The sequence below is a fragment of the Cydia amplana genome, chromosome 11, assembly GCF_948474715.1.
Source record: "Cydia amplana chromosome 11, ilCydAmpl1.1, whole genome shotgun sequence".
Lineage (NCBI taxonomy): Eukaryota > Metazoa > Arthropoda > Insecta > Lepidoptera > Tortricidae > Cydia > Cydia amplana.
Window position 1 is genome coordinate 18,390,758 of NC_086079.1, and position 24,561 is coordinate 18,415,318.

General features: G+C 38.1%; 1 protein-coding gene across 3 annotated transcripts in view; it reads left to right on the top strand.

The window, feature by feature from the left end:
- The window catches only part of LOC134652100 (protein N-terminal asparagine amidohydrolase), a 63,376-nt gene extending 43,341 nt beyond the window's left edge, over positions 1-20,035 (top strand). The window contains exons 1-8 of one of the 3 annotated variants that reach the window (XM_063507268.1): positions 1,976-2,223; positions 13,472-13,665; positions 14,470-14,535; positions 15,002-15,184; positions 17,292-17,449; positions 18,925-18,984; positions 19,219-19,380; positions 19,887-20,035. In XM_063507268.1, coding sequence (XP_063363338.1) covers positions 13,479-13,665; positions 14,470-14,535; positions 15,002-15,184; positions 17,292-17,449; positions 18,925-18,984; positions 19,219-19,380; positions 19,887-20,012 — 942 coding nt within the window. In that variant the 5' untranslated portion in view covers positions 1,976-2,223; positions 13,472-13,478 and the 3' untranslated portion in view covers positions 20,013-20,035. Of the gene's footprint in view, positions 1-1,975; positions 2,224-9,921; positions 9,976-13,471; positions 13,666-14,469; positions 14,536-15,001; positions 15,185-17,291; positions 17,450-18,924; positions 18,985-19,218; positions 19,381-19,886 lie in introns of those variants that run through there. The other 2 variants (XM_063507266.1, XM_063507267.1) reach the window with 2 other exon arrangements.
- Positions 20,036-24,561: the final 4,526 nt, after the last annotated feature.

Sequence of the window (24,561 nt, forward strand, 5' to 3'; positions counted from 1 at the left end):
ATTTTACCAACTATTCCTGTATTGATTGGGGTCTCGTAATAATATTGTCACAGTCAAATTATTATTTACGTTGTATGCGCCGGCGCTTGGTAAGAGAAGCACCAACACCCTTGTTAATACTCTATTTAAGGACAAATTAAATTACTTCTATGAAAATATTTTAATTTGTGTTATTTCAAGTAGACTACTACATATTTGAACTATAACTACTGAGAGCTGAGCTGAGGCATAGAGAAATATAGTAAGACAAGAGTGCTCACTCCATACATCAGCAGTTAGACTATTAATTTCAGTGTCTATATCTAGCATCGAGTAGCGGAACTATCAGTACTGCTACTTGACAATAGATGTAGCACCGACCGGAAAGTCTTATGCTGTTGAGATAAGACTTTCCGGTCGGTGCTACATCTATTGTCAAGTAGCAGTACTGATAGTTCCGCTACTCGATGCCAGATGCTAATAGTCTTTTTGGCATTAAAAGTGATGTATGGAGTGAGCAATCTATGTATTTTTTTCTCTATGGCTGAGGTTACTGGAGGCTTTGGTCATTTTTTCCTTAGCATATGATATTTATTTCGGTTTATACTCTTATCAATACCGGTACCGCAGTATCAGGACTGATGTTTTAGACAGCCTTCACGTTGATTGAAGGTTGCCATAAACGGCATCTCGATCACACATCAGAGCGGAGTGCGGCATCGGTGTGATAACCGGGTAACACAGGAACACCCTTGTCACTCATCCCTGTTTTAACTGCCTTATCAATGCAGCGGAATGCAGCGTCGTAAACACTACACGTCGTAGTTACGTCGTAAATAAACACGTTGCTCTGACATCGTTGTTTTGTAACCTCCTGAGACCCAAAAGCAGTTGTTTTTGAAATTTCATAAACAATCTGAAAATATTGTGGAATTATGTACGAAAACTTGTACGAGGGTTCAATTAATTAGCCGTGATATTAATTAATTTTGTTTTGTTTATTTCCATAAATTAGAAAGTCAATAATAAACCCAAAGTTTCTGGTAATCTACGAGGGTATAAGTGCAGTAATTTAGCATATTTATAATTTAATATCGAGGGAAGAGCTTTTTCTCAAAAGCGCAGCTACCCGAAGGCCAAGAAAAAGCCTATGGGCTTCCACCCTAACTTAACCTTTTTAAGGCAAATTAAAATTGCATTTGTTTAGCACCTCTTAACTTTTAGGTGGCTTGAGATAAAAATATCCACTATATTACTTACCTACACACTAATCACCACAAAAAAACAACTGGTCACAAGATTGCAATTTGTAATTTGATATCCCGACAATTTCGAAGAGTGCAAATAGAATCAGAATGGTGCCAGAAATATTAGAATCCGAAACAATGAATGCTGATGGCCAGAAATTTCCTAGGCAATCAAAACCCTATCTGCTATGTCATGCTGTAATGAATTACAAGTCAAATTAACCCCGGTTTCTAAACAACCATTGACAATTACATAAGTTCTAGGAAGTGCGATTATTAGGATAATTGTCTTGATTATGCATACAACTTGTTTGTCGACACAGTATGCACCCATGGTAGGTTAATTGCTTACATTTCTTGGATATTATAAAACCCAGTCAATCGTTGACATACCGTAAAACCACTCAACTATGTGCAAAATTTCCAAAGTACGGTCCAAACCTAACGAATGACGCCAAGGAGAATACTGCAATGGTATTCATACACATAATTGAACTTTTAGACCATCGTTGTAATACTGGCCTATAGTTGAGTGGTTTTACACTTTTAAATATAGTATCAGTACCTACTAATAGACATTGCTCGGAGGAGTCGTAAGCCGAGCGCACCATAACTAGTTATTCAGTGATTTACTGGTACTACTGGTGTTTTCAAAACACCCATTGATAATCGCAATTATTTTCTAGGAAGTTTATTAGTATAATCGCTTTAATTACTTATGCAGATACCTACTTTGTTTGCGGCACGATATGCGCCGATGGTATATTTCTTAATTGCTCATTGCGTTATCGGGGCTGCTTCCAACATTTATAATAAGCATTATCATAACAATAACAGGCTAGTAACTCGCGCTGTCCGCGATAACGTCTCGTTCCTCAGTCGGATGCTGTTCTTGAGAGCAAACAGTTTTATTTTCCTCTTGATCGGTGTGAAGTGTCAGTGTTCTATTTTTAAGTAGATAATTGTGTGTATGCTTTGAAGAAGATACATTGTTAAGGTAATTTGTAGTTTTATTAACTGATGGAGAAGAGGAGTAATGTGTTTAATTTTCCCTGACTGATCTCTTTTCTATGTCTGCCTCACTGATGATTTGCTTTATACTGTTCAACCACTCAACTGGGTATAGGCCAGTAACATTTTCCTATTAATAATTGGAGCCTCGAGCGAGATTCAAACTCGCGTCGTTTTGAAACACCGGTCTATTGAGAGATTTGGGACATCAGCCCCGTTAAGACAGTATTCTTATGCTAGTGAGATGACGCTTTGTACGATTGAGCATTTGTTTCTGTGCCACTTCGTACCTTTTCAGTGACTATAATATGAGATTGCTAGAAGCTTTCATAATGATGACAAGGTGACAAAATGATGCATAAATGAAATATGTATTTCTTTAAGACGCGTAAGACAAACAAGGAAGTGATGGAAAGATTCGAGGTCGAGCCAACTTCAAACAGCAGAAGAACTTGGTCAGAGGCTAGAAAGACAAGACTGATGTTCCTGAAGGTCAAATATCAGATGATAAGTGTAGAGAGATTCCTTACAACAGATCTTACACCATCACGTCCTGAATATCCTACGCTTACAATAAACTCTACTTAACATTGAAAGCAAAATTTCGTACTCGCTTTTTATAAACACTGATACTTTGTGCCAGTGATTGATGGATCCAGTAATGGTCATATGTTTGTGTGCCAGTAATGGTCATTTATTTTTGAGCCATATAATTAGCCTATTGTTGCCTCCAATGGTTTACTCAAGTTATTTTAGAGCGCACCACGGCGCAATGATCGTTTTTAGGGTTCTGTAGTCAAAACAGCACTTTTGTTATTCTTCTCTTGCAACGAATTTCAAAGGGATGAGTAAATAGGGTTAGGGCTAGTAGTTCTATATTTAACAGTTTTATTTTTGAAACAGAACGCATCTTTTTTAGTAACGATTAAAAAACCAAGTCCTGGAACGTGTAAAGCCTTAGCATAGATGGACGCTAGTTATTTACAAAAATCTATTTGTATAAGTAGTTTGCCTAACCTGAAAGTGTATTTGACTTTGTAAAGTTGTACTCTTTCAAGACGCAAGTTAGGTAGGTACATTGGCTTTCATTACTACAGCTTTACCAATCATCAGTAACGATTTCTCACTTATTCGGTACACATCGTTACGGAACCCTCCACCGTTCGTGTCCGACCCACACCTGCCCACTTTTTACGGGTCGTGTGCGTCTCAATTTCTTACCACCATTCATTAATCAGACCTCGTTGGACCAAGGACGATTTGACTTGTAAAGTTGTACTCCAAGCCGCAGGTGGCATTGGCTTTCATTACTTACTGCGTTGGTAATGATCAGTAGCGATATTCCATATTGTCAGTCTTGTGGCAAAGCTTTGTCGTTTGAGAACTTCAACCTTCGGTGCCAATACAGTAGGTATTCAGTCATTTATTTTATTGCAATTAATGAGTATAACTACATGATGCTTGGTCCTAGAGAGGATGAATGGAGTCGTTATACAGAAAAAACTTCCTATAAAATTTTATACCTAAGTATATGGTGTTAAATCCTAGAAGGCAATAAGGGAAAATTAAGAAGTATAGCCGAGAATGTGTAGTTTTAGGATCGACGAGGTTGGCTTTGGAGAATTGATACCTAGTCGTTTATCTCTATCCGTTATTCTGAGATTTGCACAAGACATGTGTGGCAAATTAAACAGAGGTTTGCTAAGTTTAATGATTAAAGGGGACGAAAACTGCAGGGATAGGTACATGGCGATAAATTGATAAAACTGTTATCATGTCATGAGCTAGCTGTTAATAAAACAAGTCAAGTTTTTACTAGTCTATTCCTTACTTTACCCTCTAATATTGTACGAGCAGTACAAGTACTGTATTACTCAAACTTTATTGCTTTGCCGAGAACCGCATAACTTTTAGTTTTATTATACATAATTTATTGCGGATCGTTTATCACTGGGAAGGTGGATAGGTTTCTTACTTCATCGTAAAAGAAGAACGGAGATATTTTTAATACTTAAGTATTCTGTGAAAAACTGAAAGATAATTCGGTCCCAAGATCATTAATTAATATCAATGAAAGACGGCTAACTATATTATATTTACCTACCTACCTCTAAAAGTACATAATTACATATTTACATTTGATTTCAAAAAATGCATCCGCAGTTAACTTTTGTGGAACAACACGGTACTGAGGGCCTACCGCGAACCACGTTCGAAGTGTTGCCTCTCTATCGCACTTGTAAATTCGTACGTAAGTGTGACAGGGAGGCAACACGTCCAACGTGGTTCGCGGTAGGCCCTCTGATGTTTATGTGTAACACTGTAACATTAGGCAACTTACCTAGTTAGGTACTGAGTGTTGCACAGTGTTGCTCCACAGTTGCTCCACTAAAGTTAACAGCGGTGCGGATGCACCTTAAAAATTCGAATCACGATTTAGTTATGTCGATGGTTTGTTACAAACTAGCGACACTATTAAATGGTTATACTTGACACTAACCTAACCTAAGTATAAAGTTCCCGCATCTGAACGAACATGTCTACGTCGCAAATCCCAAAGCAAATATCCATACTGTCTATGTATAAACGTACTTTACTCATCGCAATGTGAAAGTATTCCTCTAAAACAAGTATTTAATTTATTCCCCATATCTCCAAATGCAAATTAAACATCAAACCTATTGATACCGCAATAAAATCCATCATTTCTCGCTACTTGTGAGGTCTAACAACATTTTTTTTGCGCTCGAAATGGTAATTAAAGTTGGTAATTTATCACTGATCAATATGTAAAGCAGTAATACTGCATAGATATACCGAAATTTATTTAAACTTGCAATATGCAATCTTAAGATATAAATACGTTTCTAGAACGTAAGCAATAAAATTGAATGGGTAATATTATATTAGATGGCTTTTAAATTTTTCGATCAGGTCACGTGACTGTCTTACGGTCACGTGATCTGTCGCGAGTTTAACATTTTTTCCCTACCTCAAAAAGTGCAGTGCACAGCGCCGCTAAAGAAGTTTTCACTTAAAAAAAAACACCACCACTTCAAAAGAAATTATCCATATTTAATTTTATTTAAAATAGATTAATATCCGTATTGTTAATCGCTGATACCAAGAAGAATATTAGATGCCTCCTTTATACAATTATGATGTACCTATACAAATAAATATATAGTAAGTAAGAAATGAAGTTATTTACTAGTTCACTTTAGGGAATGCAAATCGGTTATTTTTTGTATGGAAATAACCGCGGTTTCGGTTAATAACCGATTATTTCCATACAAAAAATAACCGAAAAGAACCGATTTGCATTCCCTAGTTCACTTTACATGTCTATATCAGCAATTGACGTACCGTTACGATAAAAACTTAAAGAAAACCGGCCAAGTGCGAGTCGGACTCGCGTTCTAAGGGTTCTAAGGGATTTTTAACAATGTATTTTTTCATGTGAAACGTGAGTGAAATGTCTATAAAAAAACCCGTAGGGGTAGCATCAAAAACTAAGTAATTAAGTCCGACTCACGCTTGACTGCACATTTCTAATAGGTTTTCCTGTCATCGATAGGTAAAGAACTATTTTGTTTTTTTTTTCAAAATTTTAGCACAGTAGTTTCGAAGATAAATTTTCCATGTGTTTAAATGACTATTCATAGACTAGTCAAGCTATCATGTAGATTCACAGGGTCAACCAGCAAAAAACGCGAGCGCAGCGAGCGCGAAATTTTTTGTGACAAAATTGTGAAAGCGTGTTAAAAAGGCCGGGCCGGCCTAAAAATCCGAAGTTCCCCAGTGAGGCGAGCTTTCATGCGAGGTCGAAGCCGTGCTTCAGGATAAGCTCAGCTAGAGCATAGACGCCAACCAATGTCCATTGTATTAAAAAGCGAGACCGCAAGCCGAGCTTGGCGCAGCGAGGTCAAAGGCTAAGCTGAAGAAGAGGAGATTTGGAAGACAAACCAAAAATTTTGGTAAAAAGTGAGGCTGAAGGTCGAGCTCAGAAATCTTCACATTACTTAATAAGCCCGAAGCGTACTTATAACCAGCGCGGTGAGCTTTCATGCGAGGCAAATGCCAAGCTTCTGAAACAAATGTTTATATTTGTTAAAAATTAAGTGACGCCGAAGGTCGAGCTGTAAGAAAGCAGCGCTCTAACACGAACCAATCGTCAAATGTTACTCAACAATAATATGTGTCATATGTACAAGAGTTACTCGGAGGGCCGAAGTTCCATTGATGAGATTTTAGGCCCTCGGGAGCGTGAAATTCGAGCTCTACATTACAGACTTTAAAAGCTATAAAATAACATAATTTACATAATCATCTATAGTTCGTTTTTTTAAGCATTAGAAAGAACTTGAAAGAAGGTAAGCGATTTTGACATGTACATGTTCATGTCTTTTAATTGAAAAACACTTTTTAAAAATCAATAACTATTACTTATGAAAGCAGAAGACTATAATAGTAGTTTATGCAACAGTGATATAATAAGGGTTCTTAAAATTCAAGGGTCGAAGTTACAAAACGAGACGTAGTCGAGTTTTGTAAAAAAAGACCCGAGAATTTTAAGAACCAATTATGAGCTGTTGCATACATTACTTTTTCTATGACAGCTGCAGCAAAAAAAAAAAAAAAAAGTTATTATTACAAAAAGAGTTATTATTAAAAAAAAAGAGTTATTATTTAAAAAAAATTGAGTTATTATTTAAAAAAAAAAGAGTTATTATTGTAAATGAAAACATACCTCTTTCAATCAAGATGATCGGAACTTGTATCTTTAAAAAAAATAAAGCAGTTGTATTATACTCATAAGATGACTGCTAGCAGTCATCTTATGAGCCTATAGACAAATCATTCAAATGACATTGCTTTAGATATCACTGTCAGTCATTTAATTGACACATTTAAGTGCTGGAGTAGAAAAAAGATCGTATTAGATTCATAATTGTTACATATTTACCGTAACTTATTTTTAAAATGTGTTTTTCAATTAAAAGACACATCAAGATTGTTTACCTTATTTCTAATGCTAAAAAAAACGAAGTATGAAGTATGACATTAGGTAAAAGTAGGTACCATAAAACTAAATTAATTTTTGGCCATATGAAACGTAGAAATGTAGGTATATTATTATTTACCAAGTCCAGCCCCCTACTAAATAACTATGATTTTTAAACCGGGACAATTTCCTTATCGGCCGGGACGCCGGGACACCGTGCTTCAAACCGGGACATGTCCCGGCGAACCGGGACGTATGGCAACCCTAATCTAGTGACATATCAGCAGCCTCAGCAGCTGCACTAATATCAACACCACACAGTAATCCCATGTACTTAATACCATCGTCCACCCACACTACTGACTGTTAACTGACAGTTCATACATCTTATTGCCAAGACATAAAGTCCACCAACGGTGAAATGTTTTTTAAACTGTTAAATACCTAAGTCTACTGTAATGTGAGGTGATTGGTAAAAAAGTTGCGCAGTGATTTTCTAGATGGAAGAAGTTTCGCCCCATAACAAGGAGCTTCAAACACAAATAACACAATATCGTTTGATGAAGCCACGTCTTCAACCAGTCCGTAGCTGACCACAAATTGCCTGAGTTAAACGGTATTAACTACGAGTAGAGGCAAAGCAGTAAAACACGTTATTGCACAGAACATGAACATTTTTGTTTATTAATAGGTGAGCAATGTATTCGCGAAAATCGATAAGTAGTTAATATGAGTCATATTTACTTGGGCATTGTCGCTTATCGTGTTACCTTGGCTAACAAACATCCTGATAGTGATGATACTATACATACACATCGTTATGACTATTTTTATTTTATTTTGACTCATTTGGTTTAAAATAATTATACTTAATGCACGAAACACAAAACTCTGGAATCTCCCATTAAGTGTTAAGTTACTTGTGTCAAAAACATCGCACTTCCATTAGATTAGAGAATATAATATATGTACAATATACAAATCATAAAAATTTTGTTAATTTCTATCTCCACAATTTTTGACCAGGGTTGACGGTGTTATTAAATAACTCCCAAACTGATGAACCGACAAGAATGCGGTTTACGTGCGTAGTTTCAACTAACTCACTTGAAGCCGGCGTTGTTTTAATTTTGTTGTTGGTAGATATTTTATATAGCTGTATATAATTATTTCCATTGTCTCTTCTCAACGTGCCAGATCTAAAACAATAAAATGATATTTATTTAAGGGTTTAATTGTCCTATAAATGTAAGGTTTCACAATTATTGGTAATTACCTAGTTATCAGTAATTGTTTAGCAAAGACGTCAATGGATTTGTACGGGCAGTAAATTTAATTCCGATCAATATTGAGCTATGAATAGTCCATGGTCCGTAATTTATGGTCATTAAACAATCCAGTACAAACGGAATGGTTTATGGTTATTTACTTTGTGGTTTTACCATAACTATTTATGGTTATTTTGGGTGCTTTGCGGTAATTTAAAACCCCTTTATTTTTAACCTTATTTGTATCGTTAGAATGATAAATTTCTGTAAAGTTATGAATTTTAATGATTGACAAACTCTCTTCCGGCACCTCGTCTTGTCATATTCTACTTATTACTTGGAGATGCCTTGTAGTTCAAGTTAAATAGCTTTGTTGTTTCTTCTTCAACCTAGCGTTTTCCCGGCCTAGCGCCAGGGTCCGCTTTCCTGCTCAGTCTTCTCCACTTTGCCCGGTCTTCGGCATCCTCAGGTGTGAGATTGTTCTCTCCCATGTCCGCTGTCACGACGCAAAATAAATAAATATAGCTTAATGTAAATAGCTTTGTTGTTTATTAAATAATATTCGGCCCTTATAACTGTCACCTTTCCCTCGTTATTAGAAATTAAATATAGATTTTTGTTAGAGAATCTCAGTTTGTTATGCCAGGCAATGTTGAGGAAGTTAAAAATATTCGTTGTTTCAGTTTTGCATCTCTGTTATGGAAAATAGTCTCCATAGTTCGGTGGTTTAACCGATATATAGGTACATATATATATGGACTTCTGGTTTAGTACATAATATTGGATATACATAATAGGAAGAAAGAAACTCCGACATCGATAATTTCAATATCAACAATTATGATTAACTTAGATAAGTATTCATATTTCATGTATAGATTGTAAAAAGAAGTTGCTACTTATTGTAATTTATTATTTATTTAATTGTTCGAATTTCTTAATACATGACGATCCTTATTGGGAGAGAATATTCATTGATTTTATATATTTATTATGAAATGTTTGACGATCGTGATAAGAACAGAAACATATTTTTTGACATTAAAGCAAACTTATCATGAAATAAAAAAATATAATCTAATCTAACCGGCAAGTAATAAAAACCATTTTAATTTTATTTACCCACTCATATTTGTCGAAATCACCTCAAATCACTTATTTGCTCAGTGTCAGTTCTCCAACTAGTAGAGTATAACACGCATCACTAGCGGGTGACCGCTAAACACGTATTTGCGTAAAATCCCTCACACCACTCATGTTTACAAAGTGGACTTGGAACTATAACCGTATCAGTTCAATAATAATTACTATAATTTACTAATTTCTTTATCGCGTAATTAAGTGGTGTATTATCTGTAGTTATAGGCTCAAGTTATTTATAAATAAGATCGTAGTCAAAAGTGATAATGATTGTTGCCAAGAACGTTCAATCTTTGTGTCTTTGTGTGTTGGTTTGTGTGAAGAGGTAGGTTGTTTTTCATTCTTTTAAGCGACTCTTTTTTTGGGGTCTTACGCGGTGTAGGTATCGTTATGGAAAGCGAGTATTTAGCTGTCACTTATTCGTTGTTCGACCCCCGACTCGGCTCGTGCCATTAAGTGTCTCAGATTAAAAGTACAAAAAATCATCCATTTTCCCTAATTAATTCAAAAAATTTAGTCCCATTCGGAGACTTAAGCCCTTGCTACACGGTCGCCGACAAGCCCCTCAGACCGCGTGGCCTTGGTTTGGACGGACCGTGTAGACAGTTGTTTCCAACAAAATTTGACCAAAACTGATCAAGGACAGACCAAGGTCAGACGGTTAGAAGGCTTGTCGGCGACCGTGTAGCAAGGGCTTTAATACCTTTACTTACATTAAGATACATGATGCATGCTAAACTTCATGCTTTTCCGGATGAGACTGAACTTTGAACTAAGAAGTTAAGAACCTGGACTACGCGATACCTGCTGCTTTTTGGTGAAGGAAAACATTGTGTGTAGTCTAGGCATTGGGCTAGGGTGGGGACTATACCTAGTCCTAATATGTATGTCGGAGGCAGATCGTAAAATCGGCCATATCGAGATATTCCTAGGTATATCATGAAACGCCGCCATTTCATGATCTGACTAGCGACTACCAGCCATATCGTTCAAACATCAACGTTTGACGATTTGCCTAGCGACGTTCAGGCATATCAAATAAGTAGGGTGTGATATTCCTAGGCATATCATGAAACGCCGGCATTTCATGATCTGCCTAGCACGACCATCAGCCATATCGTGCAAACCTCAAGGTGTGATATTCCTAGGCAGATCATGACACGCCGGCATTTCATGATCTGCCTAGCGACCACCAGCCATATCGTGTAAACCTCAATGGGTGATATTCCTAGGCAGATCATGACACGCCGGCATTTCATGATCTGCCTAGCGACCACCAGCCATATCGTGCAAACCTCAATGGATGATATTCCTAGGTAGATCATGAAACGCCGGCATTTCATGATGTGCCTAGCGCGACCATCAGCCATATCGTGCAAACCTCAATGGGTGATATTCCTAGGCAGCTAGAACATGAAACGCCGGCATTTCATGATCTGCCTAGCGACCACCAGCCATATCGTGCAAACCTCAAGGGGTGATATTCCTAGGCAGATCATGAAACGCCGGCATTTCATGATCTGCCTAGCGCGACCATCAGCTATATCGTGCAAACCTCAGTGGGTGATATTCCTAGGCAGATCGTGAAATGCCGGCATTTCATGATCTGCCTAGCGACCATACAGAATGCAGCGCCACCAGTGGCAAAAAATGCAATTATTTTAAGATGCGATCGGTATGAATGAATTCGACGAATACATTGCTCCCATCGATCTGCCGAATCTTTTATAAGACAGATCGTGATATGCCTGAGTTAATTTTAGTCATATCATGAAATGGCGGCGTTTCATGATATGCCTAGGAATATCTCATCAATTATTTTACGATGCGCCCGGTATGAAGTTAGGAATATCAACGAATACATTGGTCTGACCGATCTGCCGCCTCTTTTATAAGGCAGATCGTGATACGCCTAGGTTAATCTTAGTCAGATCATGAAATGGCGGCGTTTCATGATATGCCTAGGAATATCTCGATATGCCCGATTTTACGATCTGCCGCCGACATGTATACCCACTCGTACATACGCTTGGAAATTAAAAGGGTCGACGGTCTTTTAAGTACTTACTTAAACTTACAGTCATGTGCAATAAGACGAGTGTGAAGTAGTTAATTAAATTAAATTTTAATTTTACTCTTATTTGTTGGTTTTTAGTATTTTCTTCATACACTTGTGAGACAATACATCTTTTTGTGAATTTGTGCTTTTTTTTCAGTAAAAATACATGGCATTTTTCATTAAAAATAAACACCTACCTATATCTGATCTAATCTAATATCGCGATTCGCGCAAAAATGAATCACGCAGTTTTACAAATAAGATTACCTATGTCACATTTTTTCCGCGCGTCGTACAATAAAATTGCAATTTACATATTACTGTAGGCGATCGACGTCATATAAGCTGTTAGATGATGATTAGACTGCTCTGATCTCGTCAATTTTATTTGAAAATATGACACTCCACATTTTGTTACATCCAATTCGGTGCAGTCAGCTTAGACGGACTAATACCTAATCATCATCTTCCTCGCGTTGTCCCGGCATTTTACCACGGCTCATGGGAGCCTGGGGTCCGCTTGGCAACTAATCCCAGAATTGGCGTGGGCGCTAGTTTTTACGAAAGCGACTGCCATCTGACCTTCCAACCCAGAGGGTAAACTAGGCCTACATTAATATCAAATGTTAATGTTAGTTAATAAGTTTGTGTGTGTGTACCTACTAACATTAGTTGTAAGATTAAATGTGTCACTAACGAAATTGATCCTTTGTTGGTCTTAAATAAATTTAATTTAATTTAATTTAAAAAATGATATTTCGTACATAAGTTCCGAAAAACTCATTGTATTGGTACGAGCCGGGGTTCGAACCCGCGTCCTCCGGATTGCAAGTCGCACGCTCTTACGGCGGCCACCAGCGCTTTTTTCGACGGACGACGCCTACCTAATATAACAAGCAAAATTTGTGGGAATTTAATGGGGTTGGCAACTGACAAAGTTTTTTATAGATGTCACCAGCATAGGTTTTCCTGTCTCTAGTTTTGTTATATGGGATTTAGCTTAAAGAAAAATTTGACGCTGTTCGTACGAAGGTAATAATTATTAAACCTATAATGCCATCGCCGTCTGTAAAAAACTTCTATTCGACCGGTCAACCCCTTTGCCGTGAACTACGAGTCCTTAAACGATTGCAGCGTCATTTAAGCTTAGTTTTTCGCGTATATCCTCATTGGGCTTACATATTCTCACTAAAAACTCAGTTAAAACCCAAATAATCGTGTGTGGGCGATGTAAATGAGTGTGGTAGCCGCGTCACTCGCGCGACCTCGCCGCCCTGCATACATTACCTACCTACTGAACTGAGCGTCACTCGACGGCGCTGTCATTGTCTACGATGAACATAATACCTAAATACCAGTTTTGTGTGTTAACAGGGGGATTTAGATTTATCTACATTTGGACATGTCGTCGTATTAAATATGTGGACATGCCGTTTTGAAACGCACCAACCGCGATTATGCGTCGGCAGATAAGTTACCTCTACCTGAGATATCGCGCACACGATTTCATACAGATTTGGGAAACGCGTTTCCCTTTTCCTATCTTACGTAAATACGTTTGGATATTAGAGATGTTTGCCATTTAACATTAGTACTATATTTCGGTAGGAGGGTTGAAGTAGAAAGGTACTACTTTGCAGGCTCGCTGTTAAACTTGGTATAGGTACGAAAAAACCCGTTATCATTACCTACATGGCTTATTTTTGTGCGTAGTTTCAACTCCGTTGCCAATACCTATACTTACCACGTTTTTTGTTTCCAGTGTCAGCATGGTGGTGGTGCTGAACGGGGTGCTGGCGGACGAGTGTCCCACGTCGGTGCGCGCCTTGCTGAGCGCGCACCCCGGCTACCGGGACGCGGCCGCGCAGCTGCTCGCGGCGGCCCCCAGGGTGGTGGGGACACCCGGCCTCTTGTACGTGGGGCAGCGGGAGCTGGCGGCCGTGGTGCCGCACGATAGTAAGTGCTGACTTAAGCTGACATTCGAATTGTGACTGCACCGACCTTAGTCTTACTACATTATTAAATTGTACAACGGGACTTAATCGCGTATCTAAGTTTTTAAGATTTACCTCCGGCGTTTCGAGGACGGCGTTGTCCCCGTGGTCTCGGAGAAGACTGGCTTAAGTTGACATCAGCATCTTCAACGTCGAAGGTAAATCTTAAAAACTTAGATATACGCGATAAGTCCCGTTGTACAATTTAATAATGTGTAAAAATCGTGAAAGTTTAAATCAGTGTTAGTCTTAATACATTGCTGGTGCAGCGTTGTAGCAGCGGGAAAGGGGACTATTAATCTTCTTCTACTAGCGATGCAAATGGGCTAGGTCACGCCGAAGAAATACAAACTTATATGTACCTATATGTAGGTACAGTAGACAACCTAGGTATATATTAGCTTGCCTCACAGTAAATTTGTTAGAACCTAGTATAGGAACTTGGGATTAGGAAGCCAGATATCTAATTGTCGTAACGGAACTTTGAATGGAACATTAAATAGGTTAGGATTCCAGTCTCAAAAACAGATCTTTAAAGCATAATTTACCTAATTTGTGATGAACTGAGAAATCTCGGAATACTATCGCGGAAATATACAATACCTAACGTATTTTCTGATCACGCATACTTCACCACAAAAACATTCAAAAGATAACACGGCCCGTCGTTAATACTTATCTTATCTGACAATAATGTTATTGCACTCATGTGTTTCATCTTTAATTTTATGGGTCGAAGACAATTATTGTTTTTATTTGTTTTCAGAAAATGTGAACATCATCGGTTCAGATGACGCCACGTCATGTATTATAGTCGTTGTGAGGCATTCAGGTGAGGAAAAAGTTCTGCTTCCGAAATGTGTTTTTTTTTTTATTTAGAGAAGCATTTCATTTTTTTGGTATCTTCTCCCTTTCCTACATCAACAATACCACTTTTTAAATTAACAATTTGCCTAATCTAATTTTTGAAACCAATTATTAAGTTCTCGGAATCTCCTAGGTACTGCGTTAGAAGTGATAAGAGTACCTACAAGAATATATTACCGTTTTGTATGTCACTTTATGCACATATAGGTTCACAACACACACACACACACAACGCATCTTTGTGACTACAACTGCGGTCAGGCAACTCCAATTTTATTTTTGAAATTATAAATGGCAGTAGGGTGACAGTTTTCATACGCAAAGAACTAAAATGTAAACATCTACAACAACGACAAATCTCGAGGCATGGTACGGTGGCTGTTAGTCTCCTTTATTTTCTTAGACTCTGCTGAATTTTTTTTTTTATCCAGGATCAGGAGCAGTCGCCCTAGCTCACCTCGACGGCTCCGGCACGGCAGAGGCTGCAGCAGCCATGGTGGCGAGGGTCCAACAGTTAGCAGTCGGCTACCCTGAAGGCAGATTGGAGCTACAACTGGTTGGAGGTTTCACCGACCCACATAGATACTCGGATGAGCTGTTCGCGAATATCATGTGTAAGTAATGCGAAATATCATACAATATCATGTTAGACGTCGCGAGGGACGTACATGCCAATTGTCTCAGAAAATGGATACCGAAGACAGGGTAAAGTGAATTTAGGGTATTAGGGTACTAGTATTTAGGGTAGATGGTCGCTAGGGTCTATAGTCAGTCGGCTACCCTGAGGGCAGACTGGGCTTGCAACTAGGGGCTTCACCGACCCACATAGACACTCTGATCTGTTCGCGAATATGATGTGTAAGTTGCTGGTGTCTACCATTGGAACTCTCACGATACCTTCCCAAAGACCTTACGCTAGAAAAGTGCTCTTGGCGTTGAATTTATCCTGGCTAACAGGACCATCGGTGGATGTTTGTCACATCGTGGGTTAACTCCAATTCCAATCTGCAATTCATATACACGGGCAGCTTTCTTTTTAAATCGAACACAAAGCCATATTGCATAAACCAGCTTTTATGGAAACTACAAGCTCATATTCGGCGTAACTAATTATGTTGCTAACTGTATAAAGCCACGATAGACAACTAATCAAGACAAAAATAAACGATTTGTTTGGTCAGCCGATGATTGAAATCGGCGACCCCACGCACGGAAATATTTGCGCCGGTGTTGGCAGCATGACAAGCTAGTTATCATGCGAATATATGTTATTATGATGCCTTATAGACTAGCCTAGAATAGAATAGAATAATAATACTATTGTGTGCCCTAACAGGGTGTCATGATCTGAATATATACAATGTAACATCTAATGTACATAACAATACAATACAAAAAAAAATATTGAAGAACTTAAGAAGTTCAGGTATAAAATAAATCGATGCTAGTCGGAACACGACGCTGCGCTCCAAAACATAAATGTCGAATTGTAACACTGAAACCAACTATGCTGAAATGAAACTGACATGTTCATCATGTCTCTTGCATGCCGAGTGAATTGTGGCCCAAGAATAAGATCGCACAGATCTTACGACGTTCCTATTTGCTGATTATATTTTCGGTAAATTGGCAAAAACTAACGTAAATCTTGTTAATAAGTAGCATCGCAGTTTCCTTATACATATGTATTATAACACTCGCCGGCACCCTTATAAGGCACCGTAAATCATTAGAACACTCCTAAAACGAAGAAGCGCTGATTCTCAAAGGAATTTATTAATTCATTAAAGTTAATAATACCTTACATAGAAAACTACACTAAACTTGTTTGTCGATTACGTATAAGGCAACCATAAGTCTACTGTACCATTTTTTAAATGACTTTCACTATCGAAAAAGAAGCGGGTTTTTGTGAAGACGAGTTTTTGCCTGATCTTTTGCCTTACTTAGAATGGAATTTACATTTAGGTATGGGAACCTTGCAGTAGGAACGCATAATTTTTTATGCCAGAGACTGCGAGACTTGTACCCCTTTTCACTAGAATTAGTAAATTAATTTATTGGGTGTCAAGCCACTTCACTTTGACGCAACTGTTTTAATTACAAAAGAGTCAAACCATCACGTGTTATTATGCCAATATAATTCCCCAAATTATCTTTTACATATTGTATTGTTAACAATGTGTTTGCACTAGATAGCAAAAAAAAAACCGACTTCAAAAAGGATGAAATAAAATATTATCCTTTTTGAAGTCTATGCGTTACCAACTGATGTTTGAAGTCGGTGCCAAGCCAAGTAGTAACAATACCAGTCAAAAATGGGATTTATAGCCATAAAGCTGATTATTTTTGACTGGTATTGTTACTACTTGGCTTGGCACCGACTTCAAACATATCAGTTGGTAACGCATAGACTTCAAACAGGATAATATTTTATTTCATCCTTTTTGAAGTCGGTTTTATTTTTTTTGTAAAAAGTTTTTATTTTTCCACTTTTAGTTTCCTATTTTCCTACCCTTAAGGGTGGATTTTTTTTCCAAATTTATATGGGACCAACTTCGGGGTATACCCTTTCCAATAAAAAAATAATTATCAAAATCGAACCACTCTGTAAAAAGTTATGCGTGGTCATACATAAAAAAAAAATATACGCGTCGACTTGAGAACCTCCTCCGTTTCTTTCGTCGGTAAAAAATTCACAATCGACCACTAATTTCCCAGTATCATTCCACCGGCTGTCCGTGGAGATCGACTTAACCCTCGCGTGCTGCTGCGAGCTGAACACGGCGCTCGGCGGCGGCGCGCCGGCGCCGCTGGTGACCGGCGTCGGCGTCGACATCCGCCACGGCGACCTGTTCCCCGCCACCTTCCCCGACAAGGTGAGGTGCCCAACTAGCTTGGAGGATACAACTAAACGGAGTAGCCATTAACAGGCTTTCCCCTCTGTCGAAAATAGGCGGCCAACGGTCATACACAATGTATGGACTGACGTTCCCCTCCCCCGCAAAAATCGGCAGACTGTTTTGTACAGAAAATTACAGACATGGCGTCTCCGTTTGATTATATCCTCCAAGCCAACTAGAACCAATTAGAAGGGCGGCCAGGGGGCCTCCGACACTAATCGATGTGACTGGACAGTATACTACTGACAAGTGGTATGGTTGTGTTCGGTAGAGTGTACTGAGTACGAAATAAAGACTTGTCACTTTCTAAGACTGTGGGGGGGTTAACTGTGACGTGACAAAGATGGCGGTCCCGGGTTTCAAATTTTAGATAATTACTCGGCAAGTTATTATCCGAATTTGAAAAATGAGGTGTCCCATGAAAGCTGATGAAATGTAGAATAAAACATGCTATGTAACTAAAAGTATAATATCATTAATTATTTTTTTATTTACAAAAATCCGAAAACATAACATTTGTGTTTTTTTTGTAGCCCAAAAAACACAATGACAACGGCCACTTAGGTAAAAATTGTGTCATGTAAATCATTTAGGTACATTTATAAGCTATACGTTACTTCTTGAATTTTGTGAATTGTGTGCCGCCCTTCTAAATAGGCTACATGACTAATTTTTTTTTATGGTATCAATCGATCGGGTTTGTATTTAGGATCAAATGTCTATATGGAACCCATTGCATTAAAGTAACACAAAAGTCAGAAATTGTAGTCAAAGTCCGACTTCAACTTCAACTTCAACATTTATTCAGCAAATAGGCCACAAGGGCACTTTTACACGTCAACATTGAATTTACATACAAGCAAAATAATAATAATTATACATCAACAATTATTAAATACAACTACAACTACCAAATCAAACTAACGTATACAATACAATTACTTAGAGATGTATAAGGTCTCTTAATGTCGAATTACATAAAAAAACTATAATAATAATATTAAAATAAAAACAAAACAGATACATGGAAAAACAGTCGCACTTCACTCGCGAAACGCCCTATACAAAACGGCCAGAGGCCGTGACGTCATCGCCCATCTTGTAGTATGGACAAAACAAGAAAATTGCGTTTTTGTCGGTGAAATATTGCGTTTATGTATATAGTTGCTATACAATATTTTTTTGGATGAAATGTAAGGAATCGAATGGTACCCTTACTTTTATCGTTTTTGGAGGTTATAAAAAACTTAAATTTTGAAACTTTCAGGTCCTGTAATTTTCTAATTTTTCAATATTTTACTTTAATATCCCCATTATTGTGATAAATTGCTCGTTTGCTATCTATTTTACTACATTTTGTTATAAAATTCAACATGTGTCATCATCCCTATTGTCAGAGATCGACCTCACTTGCTAATTTGGTGATGTGAACTCAAGTTGTGATTTTGCAGGGACCCGAGCTGCCATTACGAGGAGCGAGGACTATCACCGGAGGTCCACATTCCGCTCAGGTAACTTTATATTAATGCTTAGAAATAAACTACTGTTTTGTGTTCCGGAAGGACCGGTGACAACGTAATATTAAATGTTATGATGAATTGATGACGTTGAAACGCAACCTCATTGATTAGACTAATGAAAGAAAATGTCGGTGTTAAAAGCTAGTACCTATCACAAATTAAACTTTCAGTCTTATCTATAGTAGAATTATTTTAATTATTATTAACTTTATCTTTTCTATGTAGGTGTTGGACATATACGACAACGCAGTGGGCATGCTCCGCATCGGGCCTTTCAACTACGACCCACTCCGCGGGGTGGACTTATGGCTCGAGCAGTCGGACGACTTCATTCTGCAACACTTGAGCACTACGCCGGCTGTGGAACCTCCACATTTCGTACATCACGTGAGTTTATTCAAATTAATACATTGCATCATCATAATATTGTGCAGGAATGAAAAAAATCGTCCTTAAAAATGTAATAGGTACCTTCTATCTTATAGTTATATTTTTCTTCTTAGAATCTGCGCGAAAAGAAAAGAGTCGTAGAACGTATTGGATTGGATCCCATACATTTTAGCACAGACTAAGAAGAAAATTGCGTTGACACAGCAAGAAATTATGTCATATCAACACCACCCTTAATATTGTCATTATCAAATGTTAACCGGTTTCGTTCGTAATGATGACGCCAACGGCAGTCAAATTAAAACTTACTATCAAGTACCAAACTCAATCCTTTTAAACTACACATTAATCTGTCAGCTCCCACGGCTCATATATGAGCCAGAACGCTTATGGTGACGTCATATCGTGGGATTCGACAGGTTAATCGTTCAAATCCACAGATGACTTTAATCTTGTAAGGTTTTTTCACCGGTTTTCATGACGTGTTTATTTCTCCATTCCAGATCCGCGCCACGCTGAAGTTTATCCAGCAGCATCCGTTCCCGGCCGTGACCGTGTTCGCCGACAACCGCCCGCACTACTACCGGCGCGATGAACAGAGCGGGTGCTGGGCTCCAGTCCGGTTCTAAACCGGTTATATCCGGGTTTGAGGGGTGGTTGTCAGCATCTACCCTACCCGCATGATAAACAGAGCGGATGCTGAGCTCCAGGCCGGTTCTAAACCGGTTATATCCGGGTTTGAGGGGTGGTTGTCAGCATCCACCCTACCCGCACGATAAGCAGAGCGGATGCTGAGCTCCAGGCCGGTTCTAAACCGTTTATATCCGGGTTTGAGGGGTGGTTGTCAGCATCCACCCTACCCGCACGATAAGCAGAGCGGATGCTGAGCTCCAGGCCGGTTCTAAACCGTTTATATCCGGGTTTGAGGGGTGGTTGTCAGCATCCACCCTACCCGCACGATAAGCAGAGCGGATGCTGAGCTCCAGGCCGGTTCTAAACCGTTTATATCCGGGTTTGAGGGGTGGTTGTCAGCATCCACCCTACCCGCACGATAAGCAGAGCGGATGCTGAGCTCCAGGCCGGTTCTAAACCGTTTATATCCGGGTTTGAGGGGTGGTTGTCAGCATCCACCCTACCCGCACGATAAACAGAGCGGTTGCTGAGCTCCAGTCCGGTTCTAAACCGTTTATATCCGGGTTTGAGGGGTGGTTGTCAGCATCCACCCTACCCGCACGATAAACAGAGCGGTTGCTGAGCTCCAGTCCGGTTCTAAACCGTTTATATCCGGGTTTGAGGGGTGGTTGTCAGCATCCACTCTACCGGCGCCATGATCAGAGCGGATGCTGGGCTCCAGTCCGGTTCTAAACCGTTTATATCCGGGTTTGAGGGGTGGTTGCTGACAACCACCATACCGCCGTGAATGGACCGAGCGGTCGCTAGCTCCGATGCGGTTCTAACCGGTTCTGAGGAGCGGTGACGTTCCCAAACATTCGGCCACACTACTACCGGCGCGAGGAACAGAACGGTTGCTTGGCTCCAGAATGGCTTAAACCGGACTATAACCGGTTCTCGTGGATTACACTATATTGCCGTGATATACAGAGCGGAGGTCTAAACCTAGGTCCGATTAGAACTGATAATGTCTCGATAGGCTATATTGTACTATAGTAAAAGCCGGTTCTCACCTGTATACGACATTTAATCAATATCCTCTTAACCGTGGAAAAAACGTATAGCCTCTAACATTTGTCAGAATGATAGAATGTTATGTTTCGGTACACTGAATTAAACTGTTCAAATGTGGCCGGCAAAAATACATATACAAAGCATAATAAAATAAATCGCACTAATTGTTTGTAAATGTTGATATTGATCGGTTATTATGTTTGTGAAGAAAGCACTATCTATCTTATGATCTACACTTTTAAATTCCTCACAGAAAATAATTCATCTACAGTGAGGGTTCCAATCGGAAAATATTAAAAAAAAAAAACGAAAATGATGTAAATATTTTCCAGTTAAAATAGTTTCTTCCCCAACTTCATAACATAATTAGTTATTTTTATAAAACAAAACCTTATATGTAATTATAAACTACCTAAAATGACAATGTATTTATTCGATAATTATGATATCCGAAGAAACTAGTTGAAGTTATCTATTACCTACTTATGAATTATCTATGGATCTATGACAATTGACTGCACATGATTAAATACTTTAATGTGATAAATAAACTATTAGTATGTAATAATGATAACTGAGTTCTTATTACGGAATAGAAATTATGTAATGGTTAATTATTTATTGTACAGGCAAGTGACAATCAATATTATGGAACCAATAGGATTTCCATGTCATATTTTTATGTTCCTTAACAACACGTACATTGTTTTTAAAAAGGCGACATATAGCTGATCAAACAAGTTTGTCAGTAGAAAAAGGCGTGATTTTCAAATTTTCTATGGGACGATAACCCTTCGCGCCTACATTGGGGCCGTCCATAAGTTACGTCATCTATTTTTGACGATTTTTGACCCCCCCCCACTGACTTAATATAAAAGAAATAGACACACAAAGCAGAACAAAAACGTCAAGAAATGTGGATCCCAATGACGTTTCGCACCATTTGCATTGATGATAAAAACGCTTACGTAAATTTTGAGTCAAGATAAATGTTTCGTACAGAAAAGAGCTTAATGTCGTAAGCATTAAGTGTCAAATTTGCAAACATAAGTACCAACACTGTTAAAAAATTTAGTCCGATGGCACTAAACGTAACGTATTTACGTCAAACAACGTCAAACGAGAATAATGAACGAATGGAGTCACTTTGGTACACTTTAATATGTATTACTGTACAGGAAAACCAATTGAAGTAATAAATAAAACAAATTTAATTTAATCGGGAGCTCAAATAAAATTAATTCGTGGTTCAAATTCAAACAAATTAAATTTTTAATTCGTAAGTATACGTCTTTAAATACTAATTTCCTTGAAATAATTTCTACTTATTAAATAACTGTGTATTTAAGATCTACATTTACTCATAGCACGGGTGCACGGGGAAATTTAGATACTGATTGGATTTTTTTTATAAAGTCTACCTATACTTTATAAAAAAAATCCTGTGGTTGTCACTGTGTTCCGACAGGTTTAGCATTTACAGTTAGTCGATATAAGCCCTTATTGGTGGTGTATATGTCGGAAACAGGGAAATGGGCCGAACACACAAGTGCCGTTTTGCCTTGTTTAAAACTGCATCACCCCTATCTCTTGCTATAATTAAATAGCAGTCCACTTTGCACGTCGCATAGGTTTTCTTGGAAATCTTCAATTTAAACATAATATTATTTCTTATGAATTCCATATAAAAATATAAAAAAATATTGACCTCACATCGACTCATTAGAATTTTGTTCCTTGACATCCCTTCTTTGGTACTAACAAATTAATTTATTCAAAACCATAAAATTACCACCAGATTACATAAATTATGTAATGCTATCCAAAGAACTAACCGAAAGAAATACATTCCATTTTTTTTCCTTGCTTTATCATTGTTATTTTTACATATTTTAACGGCACATTTCGTAATTGTTGACAACTTCACATTTGAGCGTTTCAAACAAGACTAAACGAAAAAGTAATGCATGATCTGTTTTGACATCACTTTTGTGGGGCCATTTTTGGCTTATACTATATCAATGCCCCCCCCCCCCTAAAATCATCAAAAAATCATCCTTCGAATGACCCCGTTTCCTCCTACGTCTTGCTACCATCATCCGATGTCCAGACCCCCCCTCCCCCCCAATTTGAAATGACGTAATTTATGAATAGCCCCATTTCTGAAATTTGCCGTTCTTTTTTACTGACGGAAATTGCTTGACAGAGTATATTCCCTAGAAAATGTCAATTTTGCGCCTTTTTCTACAAAGTGAGTTTTCCAAAGTATAAAAATAATAACGGAACAAAATTTGACAATTTCATAATTTACTGTAAGTATGGTTTTAATTGTTAACAATATCTACTTACCTACATTATAATATTATGTTCGATTGATGTTATAATGACCAATTATTACATTTTGTCTGTAAAACCGTATTGTATGGTATAAGGAGTGTTGTTCTAAAGATGCGTTTATAAATTAAATAATATGTGTTTTAGTGCTGTATTCCCATTTATCCCCACCGGGACCAGATGGGAATAGATGTATAATGTATTCATATGAATAATTTCCATCTGTCCCCGCCACTGGTTGCGGTCACGCGGGGCGGGGAGTAATGGAAATAACTGTTTTTGTCTGTAAATAATATGACATTAATTTTATTTACTATTTGTTAAGCTAACTATTATTTTGTATATTTTGGCTTACCATGATTGCAGGCTTTGGGATTAGTATTCGGGTTGACACCATTCGCGATATATTTGCGTACATTTATGTATGGCTGGACCCCATTTTATAAAGTTACAAGACAACTGTCATGGCACCTCCATATAATTATTGAGAAACAGCTGTCACCGTACCCAATCTATGTGAAAAATACTACATAATTAAGGCTTGATTTACGCGAGTCCGTCTATGCTAACTCTGCACCGACTTTGACGTGACAAGTGTGGAGGTACAGTCGACTTCAAATATATGTTTACATTTTTCGCCTCAAAAGGAGTAAGGTGTAAATATGTTAACAATATCTTTGACGTCGACTGTACATAAACGTTAGGTATATCTTTCTAGCAATTTGACGTTTCAGACATTTCCACAAAGTTAAGGCAAAGTCTGTGCAAAGTTAGCTCGGTCCGACTCTAGCTGACAGCTAGGTTGTGTTTCTGTCAGAATATTTCGTAATTCGTCTGTGTATAATATAATACTGTTGTATTTTTAGTTGCCAGTAATAGAAGTAATATCGTTTATTTGGGTATGATTTCCCTATTCTAAACTAAGGACGCTAAGCACGAAGAACTTCGTACATTGACCGCATAATGTTATTGCTGTCCCGCTCGCACAGTGGCATTGATCGCCGGCATCAGGGGCGGGACAGCAATACATATATACGTGCTTGTAATAGAGATAGAAACAGGCGAATGTACGAAATTATTCATGCTTACCGTCCTTACTTTATCAAAGCTATGAAATTGTATGTCATCACTTTGACAGAATGACACAACTATTGACAT